The sequence below is a fragment of the Linepithema humile genome, chromosome 1 (genome assembly GCF_040581485.1).
Source record: "Linepithema humile isolate Giens D197 chromosome 1, Lhum_UNIL_v1.0, whole genome shotgun sequence".
Taxonomy (NCBI): domain Eukaryota; kingdom Metazoa; phylum Arthropoda; class Insecta; order Hymenoptera; family Formicidae; genus Linepithema; species Linepithema humile.
The window spans coordinates 22,303,128-22,325,426 of record NC_090128.1 but is presented as its reverse complement, the minus strand read 5'-3'; the positions used below and the strand labels follow the sequence as shown (position 1 = coordinate 22,325,426).

The window sequence follows — 22,299 nt, the reverse complement described above, 5'->3', positions numbered from 1 at the left end:
TCTTTCTCGAGTCGTTTTGAACGCTGTTCTTCAGTTTCCTTGCTACGTGCAAGCCTTTTTCTCAGTGCATCCGCCTCTCGTATTTTCAATGTCTCCAACGGTAATAACATTAATGGAGCAGTTGAATTACAGAGGTACGGAAAATGAGTGATTGTTTGTCCTGCAAACATTGCAGACAAATGAGGTCTTAGCAAAGATCGATCGTACGTCACAATACAAGGATTTATGCCAAACAGAATCGATGTAGCAAACGCAATCGCCATAGGACCACAATTACAACCGTCGACTTGCGACTGGACTGTAGGAAAGACTATCGGATTGTTTTGAAAATCATGAAAAGGAAATAATCTCTCCACAAAAATTCGAATTTCTCCATTCAAATTTTGCTTATTAGCATTACGACTGCCTTCATGAGAATCATATATAATAACAGACTTTGCGTCGTAATGACAAGTAACCCAATGTCCGCCCGCGAAATTACTGTGCAGTATTTGCAAATGCTTCTTTTTTAGATTTTCGAGTGGAACAATCTGATCAGGAAATATCGTCAACCATACAGGTCGAGGTGCATATTCAGAATTTCTTTCGAGTAACGCATGGAAACTATCTATCATCGTTTCTGTCAACCATTCTTTGGAAATCAAAATGTCTTTTTCCTTATTGCCATAATAGAACTTGTGACACTGATGATGCATTTTGAGCTGGCGCTCGGGGCAGCCTTATACAGATATATGGCGCTTAGGGCAGTCTTTTAGTCATGCAAGTGTCACAATCACCTTAAACGAATAATTAAAGTTACAGAATTCTATATCAGATTTTTTAATTTGGCGCCTAGGACAAGCCAGCCAGGGCCAAAACTCAGCGCTATTGCAGCCGATATTTTAATTCAGCGCTTACGGCAGCCGTTATACAGCGCCAGAGCAGCCGATTATTTTTTCTAATTTTTTTCTGGATCTGAAAAATAAAAAAAGTGTATTAATACATAAAACAAACAAGTTATAAATTTTAGATTAATAATTGTAAACTTTATACAAGTTTTTTTGCAATAAGCAAGCGAACAGTTTAAAATAATTTTAATAAACATATGCAGAGATTTAAAATTATTATACTAAATAAAATATTGCAGAAAATTTGCTTATAAAGAAGTGAAGCTACATTTATCTTCTGTATAGTATTTCTGAATAGTTGAAAATCAAGTAATCACATTAACATTTAAAAATAGTATTTATTTATTATCACTAAATCATCAATGCAATCTCCTAAAAATTTTTGCTGCTTTCTATTCTATATAAATAAATCCTGTTTATAAACCTTGCTTATAAAAAAAAAATTATTCCATAAATTCTACACTTATATTAAATATCTCGAAAATAAAACATTTTATAGGAAAATGTGTTAGACAAAAGATGTTTGGTTCGAAAAAGGAAAAAAGATGGACATATTAATTTGGATGAAAGCGCTTCGGAGATTTGAAAGTCAATCTAGTTTTTTTAAATGGAACTCTATCTTAATTTTTTTATAAATCGATTCCTCGCAATATTCGGTGTTAAAAGTTATATAGGTAGAATGGCCACAAATTAAATAGTTTATGAGATATTTTATACGTTGACATAATTTTACTAAAACAATAAAATATCTCATAAAATAGTCATTTTTCCATTACCTTATCTGCATACTTGTATGCACAAAATAATGAAAAGAATCAATTAGTGTAAAGAAATAAATAGTTGTTTAGAAAAAAAATATGTACCTGCTTGTTGCAAATTCATGCTTTTTCTTAAAAACAACTATATGTTTCCTTTACACCAATTTGTTCCTCTCATTATTTTGTGCTTATAAATATTCAGGTAGAAATATTATGTCAAATGAAAATAAACATATGCATATAATATATCTTGAAAACTATTCCATTTTTGACCATCCTACCCTTATAACTTTTAACAGCGTATATTGCAAGGAATCGATTTATATAAAAAAATTAGAGCGCTTCCATTTAAAAAAATGAGGTTTACCTTCAAATCGTCGAAGCGCCTTCACTCATAGTCAAACTAATATCCTTTTCCTTGCTTCCTCTTCAAAGCGAACAAGTTTTTTCTAAAACATTTTCCTATAAATAAAAAAATGTTTTATTTTCGAGATATTTAACAGTTTTTGAACTTTTGGGACACACTGTATATACAACCTACAGGGTGCGGCATTTAAATTGAAACGTCTAAATGCCACCCTAATTTTTTTAAATAAATCGATTCCTCGCGATATTCGATGTAAAAAGTTATAACGATAGAATCTCGTTAAATATTCATTTTTCGATTATCTTATCTCAATACTTTTATGCACAAAATGATGAGAGGAATCAATGTTTAAAAAAAAATATGTTACTGCTTGTTGCAAATTATCATACTTTTTCTTAAAAATAACTGTGTTTTTTATATACCAATTGATTCCTCTCATTATTTTGTGCAGAAGAGTATATAGATAAGATAATTGAAAAATGATTATATTACGAAATATTTCATACTTTATGTAAAATTATGTCAAATTAAAGTATAAAAATTCTCCTAAACTATTCAATTTTTGGCCATCCTATCATTACAACTTCTTACGTCGAATATGGTGAAGAATCGATTTATAAAAAAATTAGAAGAGTTCCATTTAAGAAAACTTGATTGATCTTTAAATCTTTGAAGCATCTCCACCCAAGGTGTAACTAATATCTCTATCTCTTTTTCTTTTATGAAGCAAACAACTTTTGTTTAAAACATTTCTTTTCATTTTTATTTTTTATACATGATTCTGAAAGGTTTCCTCAAACTTCAACGGCGTATTCTAGCGGTCCTGATGAAAACAATTCCTATAAACATATGTCCTGCAATGTTTCCTTTTCAAGATACAATCATTTTTTAATTTTTAATGAAATTTTTAATTTTATTGGAAAGTGCAGTATTAAATCCAAAAAACAATCAAAGTAAATGTTCGAAATGTTCGCCAGCCGCAATTCAGCGCCCAAGAACAGTATTGTCGAGAAAAAAAGGTATCTCGAAAAGAAAGCGTTGTAGGACACGTTCATAAGAACTTTTTTCATCCTTATGACCGCTAGAATACGCCTTTGAAGTTTGAGAAGACCTTTCAGAAACACCTTGTATATTTTGGAGTCTGAATTAAAATGCCGCACCCTATATATGTATATATATTAATAATAAATAAAATTTTATTAACTAAACAACTGCAATAATTGTTCAATAATAAATTCAACAAATGAATAATAGAAATATGTTCCAAGAAATATGTTCCAAGAAATATGTAAGAAGGCAGTAGACCGTTATATTACAACGATCTCGTTTGTCTAATGCAGTGCTCGAAATTGGTTGAACATTTGAGCCGATTTCCGCGGTAAACGCCTCCTTTCCTCTCCTTACCGCGCGCGCCGCAGCCGCTAGGGCCAGCACCGCCGAGCGTTAGGAGCGGCACTATCTGATTATGAGTGGGTTCTTCTCCCTATTTATTAAAATTTTAAAAAATGTATTAAAATTTAAATATAAATTTAAAAATAAATTTTTTATTTTTAAATTTAATAAGTGGAAATATTTCAATAGATTTCTACGTCACTCATGAGGTACTAATGCTGACGCGTTTTTTTAAAAGTGGTTTCTATCTACATTATTGCATCAATTGTTCATTCTCATAAAAGGCCAAGAAAATCTAATTAAGAAAATCTCTTTTATATATTTTTTTTAAATTAAGAATTTGTTATTTTTATCTTTAGTGGAATAGGCCTACGGGGGAAACCAATTAAAAAAAAAAGCGTCAGCATTAGTACCTCATAGGTGACATGGAAATCTATTGAAATATTTCCACTTAATAAATTTAAAAATAAAAAATTAATTTTTAATAAATTTTAATACATTTTTTTTAATTTTAATAAATAGGGAGAAGAACCCACTTATAATCAGATAGTGCTGCTCCTAACGCTCGGCGGCGCTGGCCCTAGCGGCTGCGGCGCGCGCGGTAAGAAGAGGAAAGGAGGCGTATCCCGCGGAAATCGGCTCAAATGTTCAACTAATTCCGAGCACTGGTCTAATGCATAATATATTACATGGTAACGTAAGCGCGAGAAAATCATATCTACTCAATAAATACCTGTGATAGCTAAGAAAGCATATGTATACAATAATTATACAAGATAATACATAAATAGAATAAATAGAAATGTTAATAATAGTAATTATTTCTTACCTGATTTTAAACTCCAGAAAGTATAGATAATATATAAGTAAGCTTCAGAAAGTCTGTACTATTACAGTTATTTGCGTAAAAATCTTCAAAGTAAAATAAAGCCGCAGATTTATTTTATTTTATAGCTCAGGCTTCTTCTATGTAACTCCCACAGAACAAATTCTAATGGATAGAAAAACAGAATATCAAAAATTGTTGCACATGTGTCTGTATATCTATAAATAAATCTAACTTTATTTATTGGTCAAGCAACGGTTTGTTGAATTTTTAAAGAAATATGTTTTCATCAATGATAAATAAATCGCAGAACTAATTTATTTCCTAAGACAATTGAATTGACTCGACGAACTGTATTTATGTAAGAAGGCAATAGACCATTATATTACAACGATTTCGTTTGTCTAATGTATAATATTAAATGGAAACGTAAGCGCAAGAAAATCATATCGACAAATACCTGTAAAAGTTAGGAAAACATATACAATAATTACAAGATAATACATAAAATAAATGGAAATGTAATGTAACAATAATAACTATGCATTACTTACTTATGTAGCCACTTCTTTATACCAAACACTACTTAAGCAGTTAACCTGGTACACTCTGTCGTCAATATTTACACTCACTGATCAATGAAGTACTGAACATTGACATCCCGAATTCATAGTCGCGACATATAGATCTACTTATATCGATAATCTCGATGATAACTAAATCCATAATGTACATTTACACGAACTTACTCCAAACTACATTACCAGCTGTCGAAGTGATGACAATATTATTGTGAAAGTTTCAAATCTGTACTAATTATCGATTCAATGATCTTCAATGATCTCTGCCCTGTGGGGACCTATGGCGGACCGCTTCGACATTTGTGAACGCATGAGGATGGAGGACGATGTAAGTAACTCCTTTAATATTGTTAATATTTTATTAACAAATAAAATTAATACAATAAAATTGCAGATACTAATGATGAACGAAGAATCGCTCCTCAACGGCGATGTCGACGTCGACGTCGATTTAATCACCGCCCATTCCGTCGCCGCCCGTTCCGTTGCCGCCCGTTCCGTTGCCGTCCGGGACGTGGCTGCTGGTTCCGTCGCCGCCGGTCCCGTCGCCGCCGGTCCCGTCGCCGCCGGTCCCGTCGCCGCCGGTCCCGTCGCCGCCGGTTCCGTCGCCGCCCGTTCCGTCGCCGCCCGTTCCGTTGCCGTCCGGGACGTGGCCGCCGGTCTCGTCGCCGCCGGTCCCGTTGCCGCTGATTCCGTCGCCGCTGGTTCCGTCGCCGCCGGTTCCGTCGCCGCCGGTTCCGTCGCCGCCGGTCCCGTCGCCGCTGGTTCAATGTCGAAACAAAACAGACAAGGTAACATAATTTTAATCTATTAAAGATTGTACCATATATTAGTACTTACATAGTGTATAATTATTAGTACTTACGTACTGCATATTTTCCTACGCACTATTTTTTAGTAATTACGTAGAATATATTTTTCTTTGTACTATTATAAAAACACATATGTAATTAAATTAATTTTAATAATTACAGATTATAGACCGAGAGGTAGAGCCGCAGGAGCTCGCCGACAGCAGGAACGATTTATGAAATTTTTATATCAGCTATCCATGGCACCACATCACTGGGGCAGACACAGGGGAAGAGGCAGAGGAAGAAGGTAAGAAAGCATTAAAAAATTTCTAAAAATTACAAGTTATAGTTACATGTATAGTTATTACATTTATTTTACAGAAACAATTAAGTATTATCAAGTCATGGTGTTCAAGCGGCTCGTCGCATCGCTCAAGAAAAAATTTTTTTTAGTTATTTTCTAATATTACCAATAAAACATCTGTTTCACAGAATGTAAGTGTGATGTGACAAAATACTTGTGTTAGAATGCGAAATAATTTAGTTACTATGTAATTAAGTTAATATTAATGCACAAAATTAATTATGTGACAAAATTGAGATTATTTTTCAATTATTTTTGCACATTTTAGATGTAACATTTATATTAAGTCAGTTGTATATTAACTAAATTATCTTACATTCTAACACAAGTATTTTGTATCACACTTACATTTTGTGAAACAGATGTTTTATTTCGAATATTCAAACTAAACTATTTTTTGTTGTAACATGTCTTCGGTTTGACTGCCCCATTGATATAAAGCCGTGGATAGCTGATATAAAATATCTTTGGTTTGATATTACAGTTTTGTTAAAATTTTTACAAAATATACGAAATAAAACTATAATATCAAATCAAAGACATGTTAAACATAAAATAATTTAGTTAAAACATTCGAAACGACACTTATTATGTTTCATTTAGCGTAATTGTGATATCAAACGCAATACTTATGTTTTATTTCAAATATTCAAATTAAACTATTTTTAGTTGTAACATGTCTTTGATTTAACTGCCCCATTCATATAAAGTTATGGATAGCTGATATGAAATATATCTTTGGCTTCATATCACGGTTATGTTAAAATTTTTACAAAATATGCGAAAAAAACTATGATATGATATCAAAGACATGTTAAACATAAAATAATGTAGTTAGAACATTCAAATGACACTAATTATGTTTCATCTAGCGTAATTGTGATATATCAAACGCAATACTTATATTATTAGTTATTTTTTAATATTATCAATGAAACATCTGTTTCACATGACTTAAATGCTATATAAAACACAAGACGTGTTATAATGTAAAATAGTTTAGTTAATATGTAATTAAGTTAATATAAAAATGTACAGAAATGTACAAAATTAATTATGTGACAAAATTTAAATTATTTTTCTACATTTTGAATGTAACATTTATATTAACTTAATAACATATTAATTAAATTATTTAAATTATAAGTTTTGCGACTGGATCGATGTCAACGTCGATGAGATGTTCTTCGTTCATTAATACTAATAAAATTCTATTATATGGCAGTTTATTTGTTAATAAAATATTATTAACAAGATTAAAGAATATAATTTTTTTTTCATACTTTTCAGAAGTTTTTTTTAATACTTTTCGAGTTATTTTATATCTTAATCTGACATATTTTGATATAAAATTTAAATTAAAATATCTCTAAAAATATTAAGTTCTGGATAATCTTACCGTAATACTTTTATGATTAGAATAATGAGAATCAAGTGGTATAAAGAAAACGCATAATTGTTAAAAAAGTACATTGTAAATTGCATACTTTTTCTTCAAATAATGGGTTTTTTACACGTATTGATTTGTTTTATTATTCTGTGCATAAAAATATTACGGTAAAATTATCGATAACTAAATATTTTAAGAGATTTTATATTTTATATCAAAATATGTCATATTTCTCTCTCTCTCTCTCTCTCTCTCTTTCGTGTTTGCGAAATTTTCGTAGTGCAACTTGGGGAAGTCGAATTTGTTGAACCTTGATACCTGGTGCAAGGAATTCCCGTAGCGAAACTCGGGGAAGTCGAATTCGTCGACTCTTTGCACCTAGTGCGAAAAATTCCTGTAGCGCAACTCACGAAAGTCAAATTCGTCGACCCTTGATACCTGGTGCGAGGAATTTTCGTAGCGCAACTCGGGGAAATTGAATTCGACGACCTTTGGCACCAGGTGCGAAAAATTCTCGTAGCGCAACTCGCAAAAGTCGAATTCGTCGACCCTTGACACCTGGTGCAAGGAATTCCCGTAGCGCAACTCGGGGAAGTCGAATTCGTCGACCCTTTGCACCTAGTGCGAAAAATTCCTGTAGCGCAACTCGCAAAAGTCGAATTCGTCGACCCTTGACACCTGGTGCGAGGAATTTTCGTAGCGCAACTCGGGGAAATTGAATTCGACGACCCTTGGCACCAGGTGCGAAAAATTCTCGTAGCGCAACTCGCAAAAGTCAAATTCGTCGAACCTTGACACCTGGTGCAAGGAATTCCCGTAGCGCAACTCGGGGAAGTCGAATTCGTCGACCCTTTGCACCTAGTGCGAAAAATTCCTGTAGCGCAACTCGCGAAAGTCGAATTCGTCGACCCTTGACACCTGGTGCGAGGAATTTTCGTAGCGCAACTCGGGGAAATTGAATTCGACGACCCTTGGCACCAGGTGCGAAAAATTCTCGTAGCGCAACTCGCAAAAGTCGAATTCGTCGAACCTTGACACCTGGTGCAAGGAATTCCCGTAGCGCAACTCGGGGAAATCGAATTCGTCGACCCTTTGCACCTAGTGCGAAAAATTCCTGTAGCGCAACTCGCGAAAGTCGAATTCGTCGACCCTTGACACCTGGTGCGAGGAATTTTCGTAGCGCAATTCGGGGAAATTGAATTCGACGACCCTTGGCACCAGGTGCGAAAAATTCTCGTAGCGCAACTCGCAAAAGTCGAATTCGTCGAACCTTGACACCTGGTGCAAGGAATTCCCGTAGCGCAACTCGGGGAAATCGAATTCGTCGACCCTTTGCACCTAGTGCGAAAAATTCCTGTAGCGCAACTCGCGAAAGTCGAATTCGTCGACCCTTGACACCTGGTGCGAGAAATTCCCGTAGCGCAACTCGGGGAAGTCGAAATCGTCGACTCTTGGCACCTGGTGCGAGAAATTCCCGTAAATTTTAATGATAATGATAATACTCTGGGCCCCGTAAATTCTTCATTCGTCCCTGCGGACAGAGGAGAAGAATAAGGAGACGACGTTTCTTAATTTTTTGCATTACCAACATCACTTTTTGACCGCTTGTATCTCTGAAACGGCTGGACCAATTTAAATTTTTTTTGGCTTAAATTAGTCGTGGCGATGCCGCCTTTAAGGATATACTATGTGTTTTTATAAAATTTTTTATATTTTAGTTGCTACAAACCCCCGAAAAGTCGACTTTGTGCGCGCAGGATAAGAGACTTAGTAGTGTCATTTTCCGAACTTTGCCAGAGATTCTTTTCCTGACTTAGTAGTGTCGTTTTTTGAACTTGGCCGGAGACACTACCGCGTCTCCTGATAAACTTTTATTGTTACTGTAATCAGAGTATTCTTTTCGACACTATTGTGTCCTAAACTTGCCGATTAAACAGTATTTTGCAACGTAACATTATTGCACGATAATGACTAAAAGATGAAACTAGGAAGCCTTCATAGATCAAACTTTATTTAAATCATGTATAGAAATGCCCTTTTTCTTTTTATTTATGCATTTGTGATCGAATACATAGATATTAATGTTATAAAAATACTATAAATGGCTAGAAAAAATGTTAACCGTTTTAATTTTTAAGATGAGGATGTTACTATTATTAATATTCTCTAGGCTATTATACTCTGTTTCAGAACCATCACCCAAAAACTTGATAAACTGTTAAAAAAGCAAAGCAATAAAATGCCAATGAAACCACACTGTATTCCATTAAAATCCGTCAAAGAAGTGCAGAACTTCGACAATATTGACGAAGAACAGTACAACGAAGTGGTAGGTCTTAAAGCATAATATATTACAGTAATCATATTATAGTAATGACATGAATATATAAAGAATCTTTATAGATATTCTAGTGTTTCCCAGAACACAGAATTCTATTTTGTTTCATATATAATTTTTTTTCCTTGTCATTGTGTAGAAATTAAATACATTATCATATTTACATTATCCTATACAATGTATTTTAGGTGACATATCTCAAATACTTGGGAGGACAAACTTTGGACGAAAGTGTAAAATTTTGCATGAAACAAATAATAACGGACGAAGCATTAAATAAATATTCCTTATGGGGCGAAAAGGACCGGAATCTCGAACTTTATAATACTCAGTTATTATATGCAGTATATGGTAATATATTTTTATTTATAATATTATTAAAATGGCATTGAAAGAATAAAAATTGAAAAACAAATCTTGTATCACTTATTACAATATTCAACTTGTTTTCAATTTATGAAATATTTATAATCACTGGAATATATTCCTTCTTAAGAGGATGCTGGAGTGCCTGACGAACTCCGACGCGAAAGCGCCATCATTTCGATGGAACTAAAAATTAGAGTGATATTATCGGCATAAGTCATAATCTAAGTATGAATGTATTGTGTATGCGTATGTGTGGTGCGTGTATATATTCGCATATTATTGTATAGCGCCTCTCTGATATTATCCTGGAACTAATCTTCTGTTATTTTTCATCTGTTATACCGATATTGGACGCACACGTATGTAAAAATAGTCGGACAAGAATATTTTTTACATTAGACTTTTCAGCCCAATTTTAATGGTTCCATAACATTTTATTATGCAGTGCGCAATTCGCGCTGCTCTTATTCGGTGTATTAAAATCGTTAAACTTTTATAAAAAGCTAAAATTGATAGCTCTAAAAGACATGTTATCCTAAGAGTATGTCAATAAAAATTAATGTTATAAATAACTTTATTTTTCCGAATTTTTTCGACCAACGCGAATTCCCTTTTTGTGTGCTCTTTAATTCTGCAAAAGGATTTTTAATTCTATGCAGGCAGAAAAAAGCTGTATTTGTTAGAAAAAAGTCAGGAAAAATACAGCATTCATGTGGTAAAACAGAACTCCAGCATCCTCTTAACGTTTTTTTGTTATTATTCTGTTCATAAATTTAGAAGCGGTAGCAAACAGCCCTTATTTTGCGGTACCTGACCAACAAAAATTTTATGATGCTGTGAAAGAATCCATAAGATTCGCTAAACAACGACTGCGAAATTCTGTTCGTAGACAACCAGGAGAGAAAGGTCGCCGAACAAGGCGGCGCGAGGAAGCAGATGCCATATTTGGCACAAGAAACAGAGAAGAGGAAGAAGAAATAAGCAATAGAGAAGAAGAAGAAGAAGAAGGATGATGATGATGATTAGATAGTAATGACCAGAAATAAAATATTTTTCAATATATATGCATAATTTTCAATTGCAACAATTTATTTATCCTATCATTTCTTATCCCGATTAATTTCACTTAAAAGTTAAAAAATTTTTTATAATTATTTTAGTAATACAAGTTTATATTTGCCGATCGGATTATATTTTCGATATTTTTGCTGTGTGTGTGTGTGTATCCGTTTGAAACCCTTACTCTTTTCAAACATATAAAATAATAAGTAAATAAATCCTTCTTTTTGTTATCACTAGAAAGAAGAATTTACTTATTTATTATTTTACATATCTATTATATATATATACACTCACCCGAAAAAAAAGCGGTACACTGAAAATGTGGGAAAAATTCATCAAATTTCAACTGACGATAACTTCGTAAATAATAAAGATAGAAAGTTCTATAAAATATGGAAATGAAGCTAAAAATCTCTACTTTAAGAATCAATTTATTTCAATGTTGCAAAATAAATTTATTGAAAATGGCGGATGACAAAGCGCGAGCATGCAAAATTGAAAAATAATGGTTCGAGTTTGCGACGGTGCACGGTATAAACAAAAAATTGTAGCTTATTGGGATCAAAAGCGTACGAAAGTACAGAGTCTCCTCTTTAAAATGCTTTTTTATGCATCTCGATACGATGATTTTTCGCCGAGAGATTCGCATTTGAAGAAAAAGGCAGATTCTTACTTCTAGGCCTCTCACTTACAGTACAGTCTGCAAATCGTTCTCCAACGCGACGGTATACTCGTTCTCGTCCGTCTGAAGAATACAGACAAAAACGAGATTCGTCGCTAAAAAGAACGGTACTCCATTCTGCATATGTCCAGCCTGCATGCTCGACAGCAAAATTGAGTCGAGTTACGCGATGGCGACGCATAAGCGAAGGTACATTTGCTGGCCTGCGCGGAAAAAGACCGTGTTCCGCTAATCTGTTTCGAATAGTGTCAACGGATACATTACATTCGCGGACATCTCTTAAATTGTTTCGAATTTGAACAGCCGTTCGATGTCTGTCTCTTAATGAATTTAAAACAATAAATCGGTCATCGTTTTCATTCGTACAACGAGGACGTCCCGAACCAGGTCTTCTTTGGACAGAATTAGTCTCCAAGTACCTAGCATAAGCACGTTGCACGATTGACACTGATAAATCAAGTGCCTCAGCAACGTACCTTCGACTTCTCCCATCTTCAATTAACGCTACAACTTGAGCAGCTTTTTCAGGACTTATCGTCGCCATAATTGACCAATAATTTCAATGCGAAAAGATTAATTATTGTTTACTTTGACGAAGTCGTACGAATAAGTAACGCGTCTCGAAAGAAAAAGATCAAGAGAAATCAAGCACTCTTCTCGCAATGTGCGGTCGAGCATAAACAAAAAGTCAGGGCGAAGAAATCACAAAAGATCTGCAGACATCTCCTTCGGATGCAAAACAATTGATTGAAAAATAATGGTTCGAGTTTGCGACGGTGCACGGTATAAACAAAAAATTGTAGCTTATTGGGATCAAAAGCGTACGAAAGTACAGAGTCTCCTCTTTAAAATGCTTTTTTATGCATCTCGATACGATGATTTTCCGCTGAGAGATTCGCATTTGAAGTAAGAATCTGCCTTTTTCTTCAAATGCGAATCTCTCGGCGAAAAATCATCGTATCGAGATGCATAAAAAAGCAATTTAAAGAGGAGACTCTGTACTTTCGTACGCTTTTGATCCCAATAAGCTACAATTTTTTGTTTATACCGTGCACCGTCGCAAACTCGAACCATTATTTTTCAATTTTGCATGCTCGCGCTTTGTCATCCGCCATTTTCAATAAATTTATTTTGCAACATTGAAATAAATTGATTCTTAAAGTAGAGATTTTTAGCTTCATTTCCATATTTTATAGAACTTTCTATCTTTATTATTTACGAAGTTATCGTCAGTTGAAATTTGATGAATTTTTCCCACATTTTCAGTGTACCGCTTTTTTTTCGGGTGAGTGTATAATATATATGTCAAATAATAAATAAGGAAATTTTTCTTTCTGGTGATAACAAAAAGGAGGATTTATTTACTTATTATTTTATATGTTTGAAAAGAGTAAGGGTGCAAAAAATATATTTAACCGTTTTCGACACGCTGTTGAATTTTTGCTGTAATTTATGACTCGGCATGTGTTGTTGGCAACTTGCTGTCATTTTGCTCTTTATGTACAGCGATAAACCATTGCAGCAAACACATAGCAACTTGACAGCAACACATGCTGAATTCATGTGATATCATACCAGAGGCAAATGACTCACACACCTTGTTCTAAATTTGCTGAAAACTAATGCCCTTTGTTTTCGGCAACGTGGCAGCAACAACACAGACAGGTGGCTATCAGGGTATTTATTACTGAGTAACTCAGACACGAGGCACACAAAAATTTGGGCGACGATAGCTTATACAGAGAGAGATACAGTCCGTAATATCAGAACAAACTGATAAGGGCGCCACATACAAGCAAATCGAATTACATCGATAATCGATAACAGCACTTCACCGCGAGATGGCGAAGAGTACAAATTGTCCGCGAAATTACAAATACACCTAACACTCCGCCTCAATTTGCACTCCGACAAGAGTTTCTCTCTCTTTCTTATGCTTGATCCAAACAACTCCCAACTCCTCCAAGCATCTCCAGTGAGTAGAATTGGGGAGCGACTTTGTGAGCACATCCGCTGCCATCTGAGTTGTAGAGATGTGTTCCAGAACCACTTTGTTATCAGACACAACATCTCTGATGAAATGGTATCTGATATCCATATGTTTCGTACGTGGGTGAAACATACTGTTACCAGCAAGAAGCTGAGCGCCACGGTTATCCACGTATAGAGTGATGCCACCCATGCCCGATAATTCCATCTCTTCAAGAAGGCCTTGTAGATAAATGGCTTTCTTCGACGCCTCCGTTATACTTATGTATTCGGACTCCGTGGAGGAGAGTGCCACGACCCGCTGCTTTTGCGATTTCCAGGACACAACGGCCCCTCCGAGAATAAAAGCATACCCTGAGTACGACCGTCTATCGATAGGACACCCCCCCCCCCCAATCAGCGTCGGAGTATCCAAACATTGAGTCTCCAGTCTTGGAATAAGCCAGTCCGAGGTCCACTGTCCCCGCTAGGTATCTGAGCACTCGCTTGGCTGCAGCCCAATGTTCCGCACGCGGATCGTTAATGAACTGAGCCAATCTAGAGACCGTATTCGCTAGATCCGGTCGTGAACCAACCACTAAGTACAAGAGTGACCCAATGAGCTCACGATATGGCCATTGTTTCGATTCGTTGCTTACTTTATAATCGGCAGGTCTGTTCGATCCAACCTCTGAAGGAGTAGAAACCGGGTTACACCCCTTCATGCCATATTTAACGAGAATATCTTTAATATATCCACTCTTTGAGAGGGTGATTTCACCATTTCCCTGGTGAATTTCAAGCCCAAGACAGTAACTTGCAACTCCCAAGTCCTTGATATCGAAGTCACCCATTAGCTTCTGCTTGATTTCATTAACCCAATCAGTGTCTTCTGAAGCCACAAGGATGTCCCACGTAAACAAGTAGTAACAAAACCCTTTACGGTGAGCGCTTAAACCTTTAGCTCTTCTTCAGCTTCTCTGTTATTTTCTTGTTCCACTGGCGACCAGCCTGTCGTAGACCGTAAATAGACTTCTGCAATAAACAGGCATTTCCACCTGATCTTAAACTGTCTAGCATGCTCTGAGCTTGAACCTTTAGCTCTAGATCCGCCCCTTTAAGCACCATCCACTCAAGCATTTCTTCGAGCATCTCCGGAACATCCATGTACACCTCTTCCTCCAAAGAACCATTGAGGTAGGCAGTCACTACATCTAGCTGATAAATTGTAATCTCCAATTCAGCCGCGATAGCCAACATCAAACGGAGCGACTCGAGTCGAGCGACAGGCGCAAATGTATCATGGAAATCAATTCCATAAATTTGACTGTATCCCTTAGCCACTAGTCGAGCCTTTCTTCGAAGGATTGTACCGTCCGGATTGAATTTATTTGTGAGTACCATCCTACAACCAACACTGCGTTGTCCAGGGGGTGCCCTCACAATCTTCCAAGTCTCATTCCTAACGAGACTCTCAATCTCCGATAGAATGGCACTCCTCCATTCTTCAGAGCTTCTGCTTCTCATTGCCTCACGAAGAGATATTTCTGATGTACCTGCAAAAGCAGCTCCTGGGTCAAGGTTGTCGCAAGCGTCCATTGTATCTTCTTTCGTAAGACCTGTTGCATCCACGAACACGTCATCGTCTTGTTCCGTTTCAATCATAACAGACGGTTTATCCTGTTCACTACCAGAACTTTCACATGTCGATTGATACAATTTTCTTGGACGTCCTCTTGAACCAGTACGCAATATTCTCGGCCTTCCTCGTCCACGCCGACTCGTATCACATGTCTGAGGCGGTCGGGAATTCTGAGGAGTTGATAACATTGGTGTTCCACCAGGAACATTTTGCAATGGAAAATTAAGCGCCCGTGGAGACGATCGTCGACCCACCTCAGCTAACTCACCTGGGACAAAAGGGGAAGATGGAATTGTGGACGCCCGACCATATTTGTCTGGCAGCAGATCATAGATCTTCTGGCTATCCATGACAGTATCTCGCGCCGAATCCATGAAACGTACGTCTCGAGCAATAATTGCCTTACGTCTCTCAGGCATCCATACTCGGTAGCCCTTCGTTGCACGCGGATACCCAATGAAAACTCCTTTGATCGATCTCGGTGCCAACTTATCCTTGGCCGGATCCTTGTCGACGACGAATACCTCAGCACCGAACATCCTGAGATTTGACAAATCCGGTAATTCCCCGGTCCATTTTTCGAAGGGAGTAACTCCTCCAAGGCTGCTTGAAGAACAGCGATTTCTAATGTAACATGCTGTCGCAACAGCATCAGCCCAGAACATTCGAGAAAGTCCAGACTGAAGAAGGAGGCATCTCGCCATGTTGAGTAACGTCCGATTCATACGCTCAGAGACACCATTTTGTTGCGGCGTCTGCGCGACTGTCAGGCGCTGCTCCATGCCACTCTCCTCACAAATCTTAGCCATCTCAGAATTACAATATTCTGTCCCCTTATCTGATTGAAGCATCTTCACTTTGCTTCCGATTTGACATTCTACATTATTCTTGTAGAGTCTGAAGGCTTCTGGAACTCCGCTCTTTTCCTTGAGGAAATATACTTGACACATCCGGGAGCAATCGTCAATGAACGTGACAAAATAACGAGCTCCACTGGGCGATGGCGTGCGGAACGGTCCAACCACGTCCGAATGTATAATTCTAAGTACTTCTTCACAGGGTGGATTCCCTTTAGGAAACGGTAAAGCGGACATTTTTCCTACCAAGCATACTTCACAGTTCTTTACAGCCTGAAGTTTCTCATCCAAGGGTACAGGCTTGATTAGATTTCCAACCGTCTTCATCAGATCCTTTGAATTAAGATGGCCTAACCTTCCATGCCATTCCATTATACTCAAGCTCATGGAAGAAACGTGTGTAACTCCAGCGTACGCGACAGCCTCAGGAATTAGGTATAAATCACCCTGACGCACAGCTCTCATTTTTACAGCTCCATCTCTGTCCTTGACAACAGCAGATTCTCTCTGAAAAGTCACCGTATTACCTTTATCCGTAATTCTGGAAACAGAAATAAGGTTAGCTCTGAGGTCTGGCACAAATAGGGTATTCTGAAGCTCAATGATCTTACGACCTTCATTGCAAGTAATGGGGACTCTTACGGCCCCCTTACCCTCGACATCAGTTGATGCTCGATTCGCAAGATTGAGCCTTCCCTTGCTAGAATCATCGACCCATTCGAATAGATCTTTGCATCCACATAGATGAGCAGTGCATCCACTATCCAGTATCCACGCCGACGGTTTCACACCAGCGCACAAAGCTTGATGACTGGAGGGTATAGCGTCAGTGCACGTCAAATACGTATCGTCGACAGCCAACGCGCTAGGTTTCTCAGGCAAAGATTTCTGATTAGATTTGTTAGATTGCTTCGTCGACTCATTCCTTTTTAACTCCGGACAATCAGGCCTTTTGTGTCCAGGTTTACGACATCTGAAGCACCAAACTCTCGGCTGGTTCTGCGAAGTTGCCTCTCCACGTTCCTTGCTCTTGCTCCTCTTGAAATTTGACTTGCCCCTCAAAGTAGGCCTCGCTGCCAGAGCTCCTGTGACATCGGCGATTGGATTCTGTACTCGCACCTCATACTCTTCGAGTATCTTCACCTTCAAGGCCTCCACATTTGGTAGCTCATTTCTGGACTCGATCGCCACACGAAAATTGTCAAAGCTGGAAGGGAGACTATAAAGAAGCATTATAGAGAGAAGATCACCGTTGATCTCAACTTCCATTGCTGCCAGTTTGTCGACCGCATCAAAGAAACGGCTCATGTGGTCACGCACGTCACCTCCTTCCGACATTCTCTGCAAAATCAGCTGCTTCAACAAGGTGGCCTTCCGAGCAGGACCTTTAGAAGCATAGACTCTAATTTGAGCCACACTTCGCGCGAGCTCTCGAGATTTCGCACCTGAGCAAGCTGAGAAGAATGTATGGAAAGAATTAGATCTGACCTTGCTTTCCTGTCTAAGCGCTTCCACTCTTTTATTGTTAGCTCTAGGACTGTCAACTGACTCGCGGAGACATTGTCGGGAGCCACAAGACACACGGTTTCGCCGGACACGTACTCCCATAGATCATTTTTGATCATTAATGCCTCAACTTGCATCTTCCACGTGTCATAGTTGTCTTTCGACAAAGCTTCAATTCTTGTAGAATTAATCATCGTTCCGCCCGACATGCTCTCGGATTGTCTAACACAGCTACGATGCAATATTCTTCAACTTTCATTAACCGTACGCAGCCACGAGGCAACTTAACCTCACGATGAAAATTCGCTCAATTTGCATCGCCTGGGCCCATAACCTGTTGGTTGAAACTATTTTGATGCGAGGATGAGCAGTGGGGAATCTCCTGTTAAGGGTGCGACTGATTAAATGCACTCGAAATTATTGAGGATAAAGAACTTTGCTTATTTATTACTGAGTAACTCAGACACGAGGCACACAAAAATTTGGGCGACGATAGCTTATACAGAGAGAGATACAGTCCGTAATATCAGAACAAACTGATAAGGGCGCCACATACAAGCGAATCGAATTACATCGATAATCGATAACAGCACTTCACCGCGAGATGGCGAAGAGTACAAATTGTCCGCGAAATTACAAATACACCTAACATCTCTCCACAAAAATTCGAATTTCTTCATTCAAATTTTGTTTATTAGCATTACGACTGCCTTCATGAGAATCATATATAATAACAGACTTTGCGTCGTAATGACAAGTAACCCAATGTCCGCTCGCGAAATTACTGTGCAGTATTTGCAAATGCTTCTTTTTTAGATTTTCGAGTGGAACAATCTGATCAGGAAATATCGTCAACCATACAGGTCGAGGTGCATATTCAGAATTTCTTTCGAGTAACGCATGGGAACTATCTATCATCGTTTCTGTCAACCATTCTTCGGAAATCAAAATGTCTTTTTCCTTATTGCCATAATAGAACTTGTGACACTGATGATGCATTTTGAGCTGGCGCTCGGGGCAGCCTTATACAGATATATGGCGCTTAGGGCAGTCTTTTAGTCATGCAAGTGTCACAATCACCTTAAACGAATAATTAAAGTTACAGAATTCTATATCAGATTTTTTAATTGGGCGCCTAGGACAAGCCAGCCAGGGCCAAAACTCAGCGCTATTGCAGCCGATATTTTAATTCAGCGCTTACGGCAGCCGTTATACAGCGCCAGAGCAGCCGATTATTTTTTCTAATTTTTTTCTGGATCTGAAAAATAAAAAAAGTGTATTAATACGTAAAACAAACAAGTTATAAATTTTAGATTAATAATTGTAAACGTTGTACAAGTTTTTTTGCAATAAGCAAGCAAACAGTTTAAAATAATTTTAATAAACATATGCAGAGATTTAAAATTATTATACTAAATAAAATATTGCAGAAAATTTGCTTATAAAGAAGTGAAGCTACATTTATCTTCTGTATAGTATTTCTGAATAGTTGAAAATCAAGTAATTACATTAACATTTAAAAATAGTATTTATTTATTATCACTAAATCATCAATGCAATCTCCTAAAAATTTTTGCTGTTTCTATTCTATATAAATAAATCCTGTTTATAAACCTTGCTTATAAAAAAAAAATTATTCCATAAATTCTACACTTATATTAAATATCTCGAAAATAAAACATTTTATAGGAAAATGTGTTAGACAAAAGACGTTTGGTTCGAAAAAGGAAAAAAATGGACATATTAATTTGGATGAAAGCGCTTCAGAGATTTAAAAGTCAATCTAGTTTTTTTAAATGGAACTCTATCTTAATTTTTTTATAAATCGATTCCTCGCAATATCCGGTGTTAAAAGTTATATAGGTAGAATGGCCACAAATTAAATAGTTTATGAGATATTTTATACGTTGACATTGCAGCCGGCATCACCACTGCCCGAGAAACGGAAAACGGAAGAACGGGTACAGACGAAAGGGTAACGGGCGCAAGTAACCCAAACCCAATAAAAGTAGTCATAAGATAGAATAGATGTACAATGTTATATTTATCCTAATAAATTATAATTTTACATGTCAAACGACCTCTGTAACCTAATTATTACCTTAGAAATAAAATTACAAAATAAGATATAAAATAGGTAAATCGCAACAAGTAGCGGCAAGCCTCGACAAATAAGTCGTTAAAGTTAAGTATTATAAAATACAATAAAAAGGTAATAATTACAAATCGGAAGCATAACTGTATGTATTCCATATAAAAACAATCAATTATATTGATAAGCAAATTATTTTGTTATACGCGCTAGTCAGCGAATTGTCAGAATGCGATCTGACAACGATTAATTTATTTTAGCAATAATAAAAGTACTGTCAAAATTAAGAATCTTAAAAGAGCGAGTGGTCAATAATACCGAAAATTTTTTTTTAAATCAAAATAATTCTCCGACTTAATAAGTCTCGAATAGGCGATAAAAACTGGATCTTTCACGATTTCAGACTGCCAATTAATATTTCAAGCATAAGTGTAAATTGGTTAATTATCAAAATATTAATTCGACTTCGCAAAATTCATACCGGGCAAAACAATTGGGTCCAACAAGATTCCAAGCCATAAAACGCGTACTGACAAGAAGTTTAAATCGGATAATATTTAAACGGTCCAAAAACAATCCAAAATGGATAAGGATCAAGAGGAAATTGCCGGAAAAGGGGGAAAGGTGATCCATTCGCCGACAAGAACCCTGAGAAGCGGTAAAACACTCGTATTTCCACGCGAAGCTCAAGATCTTAGACAGGAAAAACAGCAAATAACCACCGAAACATCGCTAGAAACAAGTACCGCACGTGAAGAAACGAAAAACGAGTCATTTAACGAACGCTTTAAACGAATAGAGGACGCGCTTGTGAACGTTATTAAAGCGATAAAAACTTCCGACGAGTTTCGTGAACGGCGTGAACCGCGAAAACCTAAAAGGCGAGTAAGCGGCGAAAACAACACGACCGACTCAAGCTTCGACGAGGAAGCGGCGGTAACGGGAATTCGCTTACCTCGAGGCGGTTGGCTCAAAAATCCATTCGAGGACATCAAATTTACGGGAAAATCCGACGCGATAAACCCAATAAGATTCCTCAAAAAGTTTGAAAGCACTGCAAAATATGAAGGGATCAAGAGATCCGAACAACTTTATTTCTTCGGAAAATGCATGCGAGAACAAGCTTCTACATGGTGGGAGCTACAAGACTTCACGAGCATAAGTGAAGCAAAAGAAGAATTTGTAAAATTCTATTGGGGAGACGACCAACAAGCACGCTTCCGCGAAAAGCTCTATACCGGAAGGTACAAAGCCGCAAAAAACATGCGCATGAGCGACTACGCATTAAATATGGCAAAGCAGGCTCGTACTCTTAACCCACCAATGAGCGATAAAGAACTCATCAGGTGCATCAAACGACACTTCGATAGAGATATCGCGAGAGAAATAAGGTCAACGACGGCAACAACGTTGATGGATCTAGTCTACTTATTAGAGGAAATCCAAGACGAAAAGGAGACAACGTCCAAAATGCAAACCGGTGAAAAAAGAGCCTTGCAAACAAACTCGACAACCAAGAGAGCGGACTCTGGAAAAAGCCGTGAGCAAAAACCGCGTTATCAAGACAGATACGCAAAATTCAACAAGCCAAAAGTCGAACCAAAAGCTCTACCTTGGCACACCAACCTAGAGGAGAGCAGAAGGGGGAAGACAACTCAGAACCCTAAAGTGGAGTTTCCCGCAAGCAACAGCGATAACGACTCTAAAAAACCCAACGTAAAATCTAAGACGGAGCGAAAACACCAAGGTGCGAAAGCTAAAACAACCGCCGAAGAGAAAAGGGCGAGTCAAAACAAAAGGGTCTCTACGATTAAAAAGGGGAAAGAGCCTAAAGTACTCCTAAATTCTCAAAATGAGAATAAAAATAAAGAGGACACTCAACCTCAGTACTCCGATGACGAGGAAATTCAAGAGGATAGCCCGCAAACTCATGCAAGGGACAAACCACCTCAGTACTCCGATGACGAGGAAATCCAAGAGGAAAATCCGAAAACAAATGATCAAAAAGATATCAAATATCCGAAAAAGGTCGAACCAAAAGAGATGGCAGGAAAAAATTCCAAAAACATTACCATTCTCAGAACGCGAGAACTCGTAAATGAGCTCGACGAAACGGACGATAGCGCATCGAAACCGATCGCAAACGATCCATTAATCCTGATAAAAATTGGGAAGACTAAAATAGAAGCCCTAATAGACACAGGTGCTCAAGTATTAGCGATTTCGAAAGAAACGCTAGATAAACTGATCAAAAATCAGGAAAGCATACAAACAATTCCGATAAAAAAATGCAACCTGAAAGGTGCATTCGGAGAAAAAGGCATAGCAGTACCATGCAAAGCCCAATTAAAATTCGATATCGCAAGCACGAACATACTTCAGCAGTTCTACGTCGTGGAAAAATTGTCCTACCCGATAATACTC

At 37.2% G+C, this 22,299-nt stretch overlaps 3 protein-coding genes across 5 annotated transcripts in view; all 3 read left to right on the top strand.

The window, feature by feature from the left end:
- The window catches only part of LOC136997247 (atos homolog protein A-like), a 73,615-nt gene extending 62,487 nt beyond the window's left edge, over positions 1–11,128 (top strand). Inside the window, exons 7-9 of one of the 2 annotated variants that reach the window (XM_067347766.1) lie at positions 9,550–9,688; positions 9,886–10,048; positions 10,956–11,128. The gene's annotated coding sequence lies outside the window, so the exon portion shown is untranslated. Of the gene's footprint in view, positions 1–9,549; positions 9,689–9,885; positions 10,049–10,843 lie in introns of both variants that reach the window. The other variant, XM_067347765.1, reaches the window with a different exon arrangement.
- Positions 1–22,299, top strand: part of LOC136997325 (transcription initiation factor TFIID subunit 7-like) — a 297,656-nt gene that overhangs the window by 100,296 nt on the left and 175,061 nt on the right. The window lies entirely within an intron of this gene.
- On the top strand, positions 3,782–7,193 carry LOC136997249 (antifreeze protein Maxi-like). 2 transcript variants are annotated; one of them, XM_067347771.1, is made up of 4 exons: positions 3,783–5,139; positions 5,206–5,602; positions 5,786–5,912; positions 5,987–7,193. In XM_067347771.1, exons 1-4 carry the CDS (start codon positions 5,068–5,070, stop codon positions 5,994–5,996), a joined length of 606 nt encoding a protein of 201 aa, XP_067203872.1. In that variant the 5' UTR covers positions 3,783–5,067; the 3' UTR covers positions 5,997–7,193. The 2 variants fall into 2 exon arrangements, with proteins under 2 accessions (XP_067203870.1, XP_067203872.1); XM_067347769.1 differs by having other exon boundaries at positions 3,782–5,602.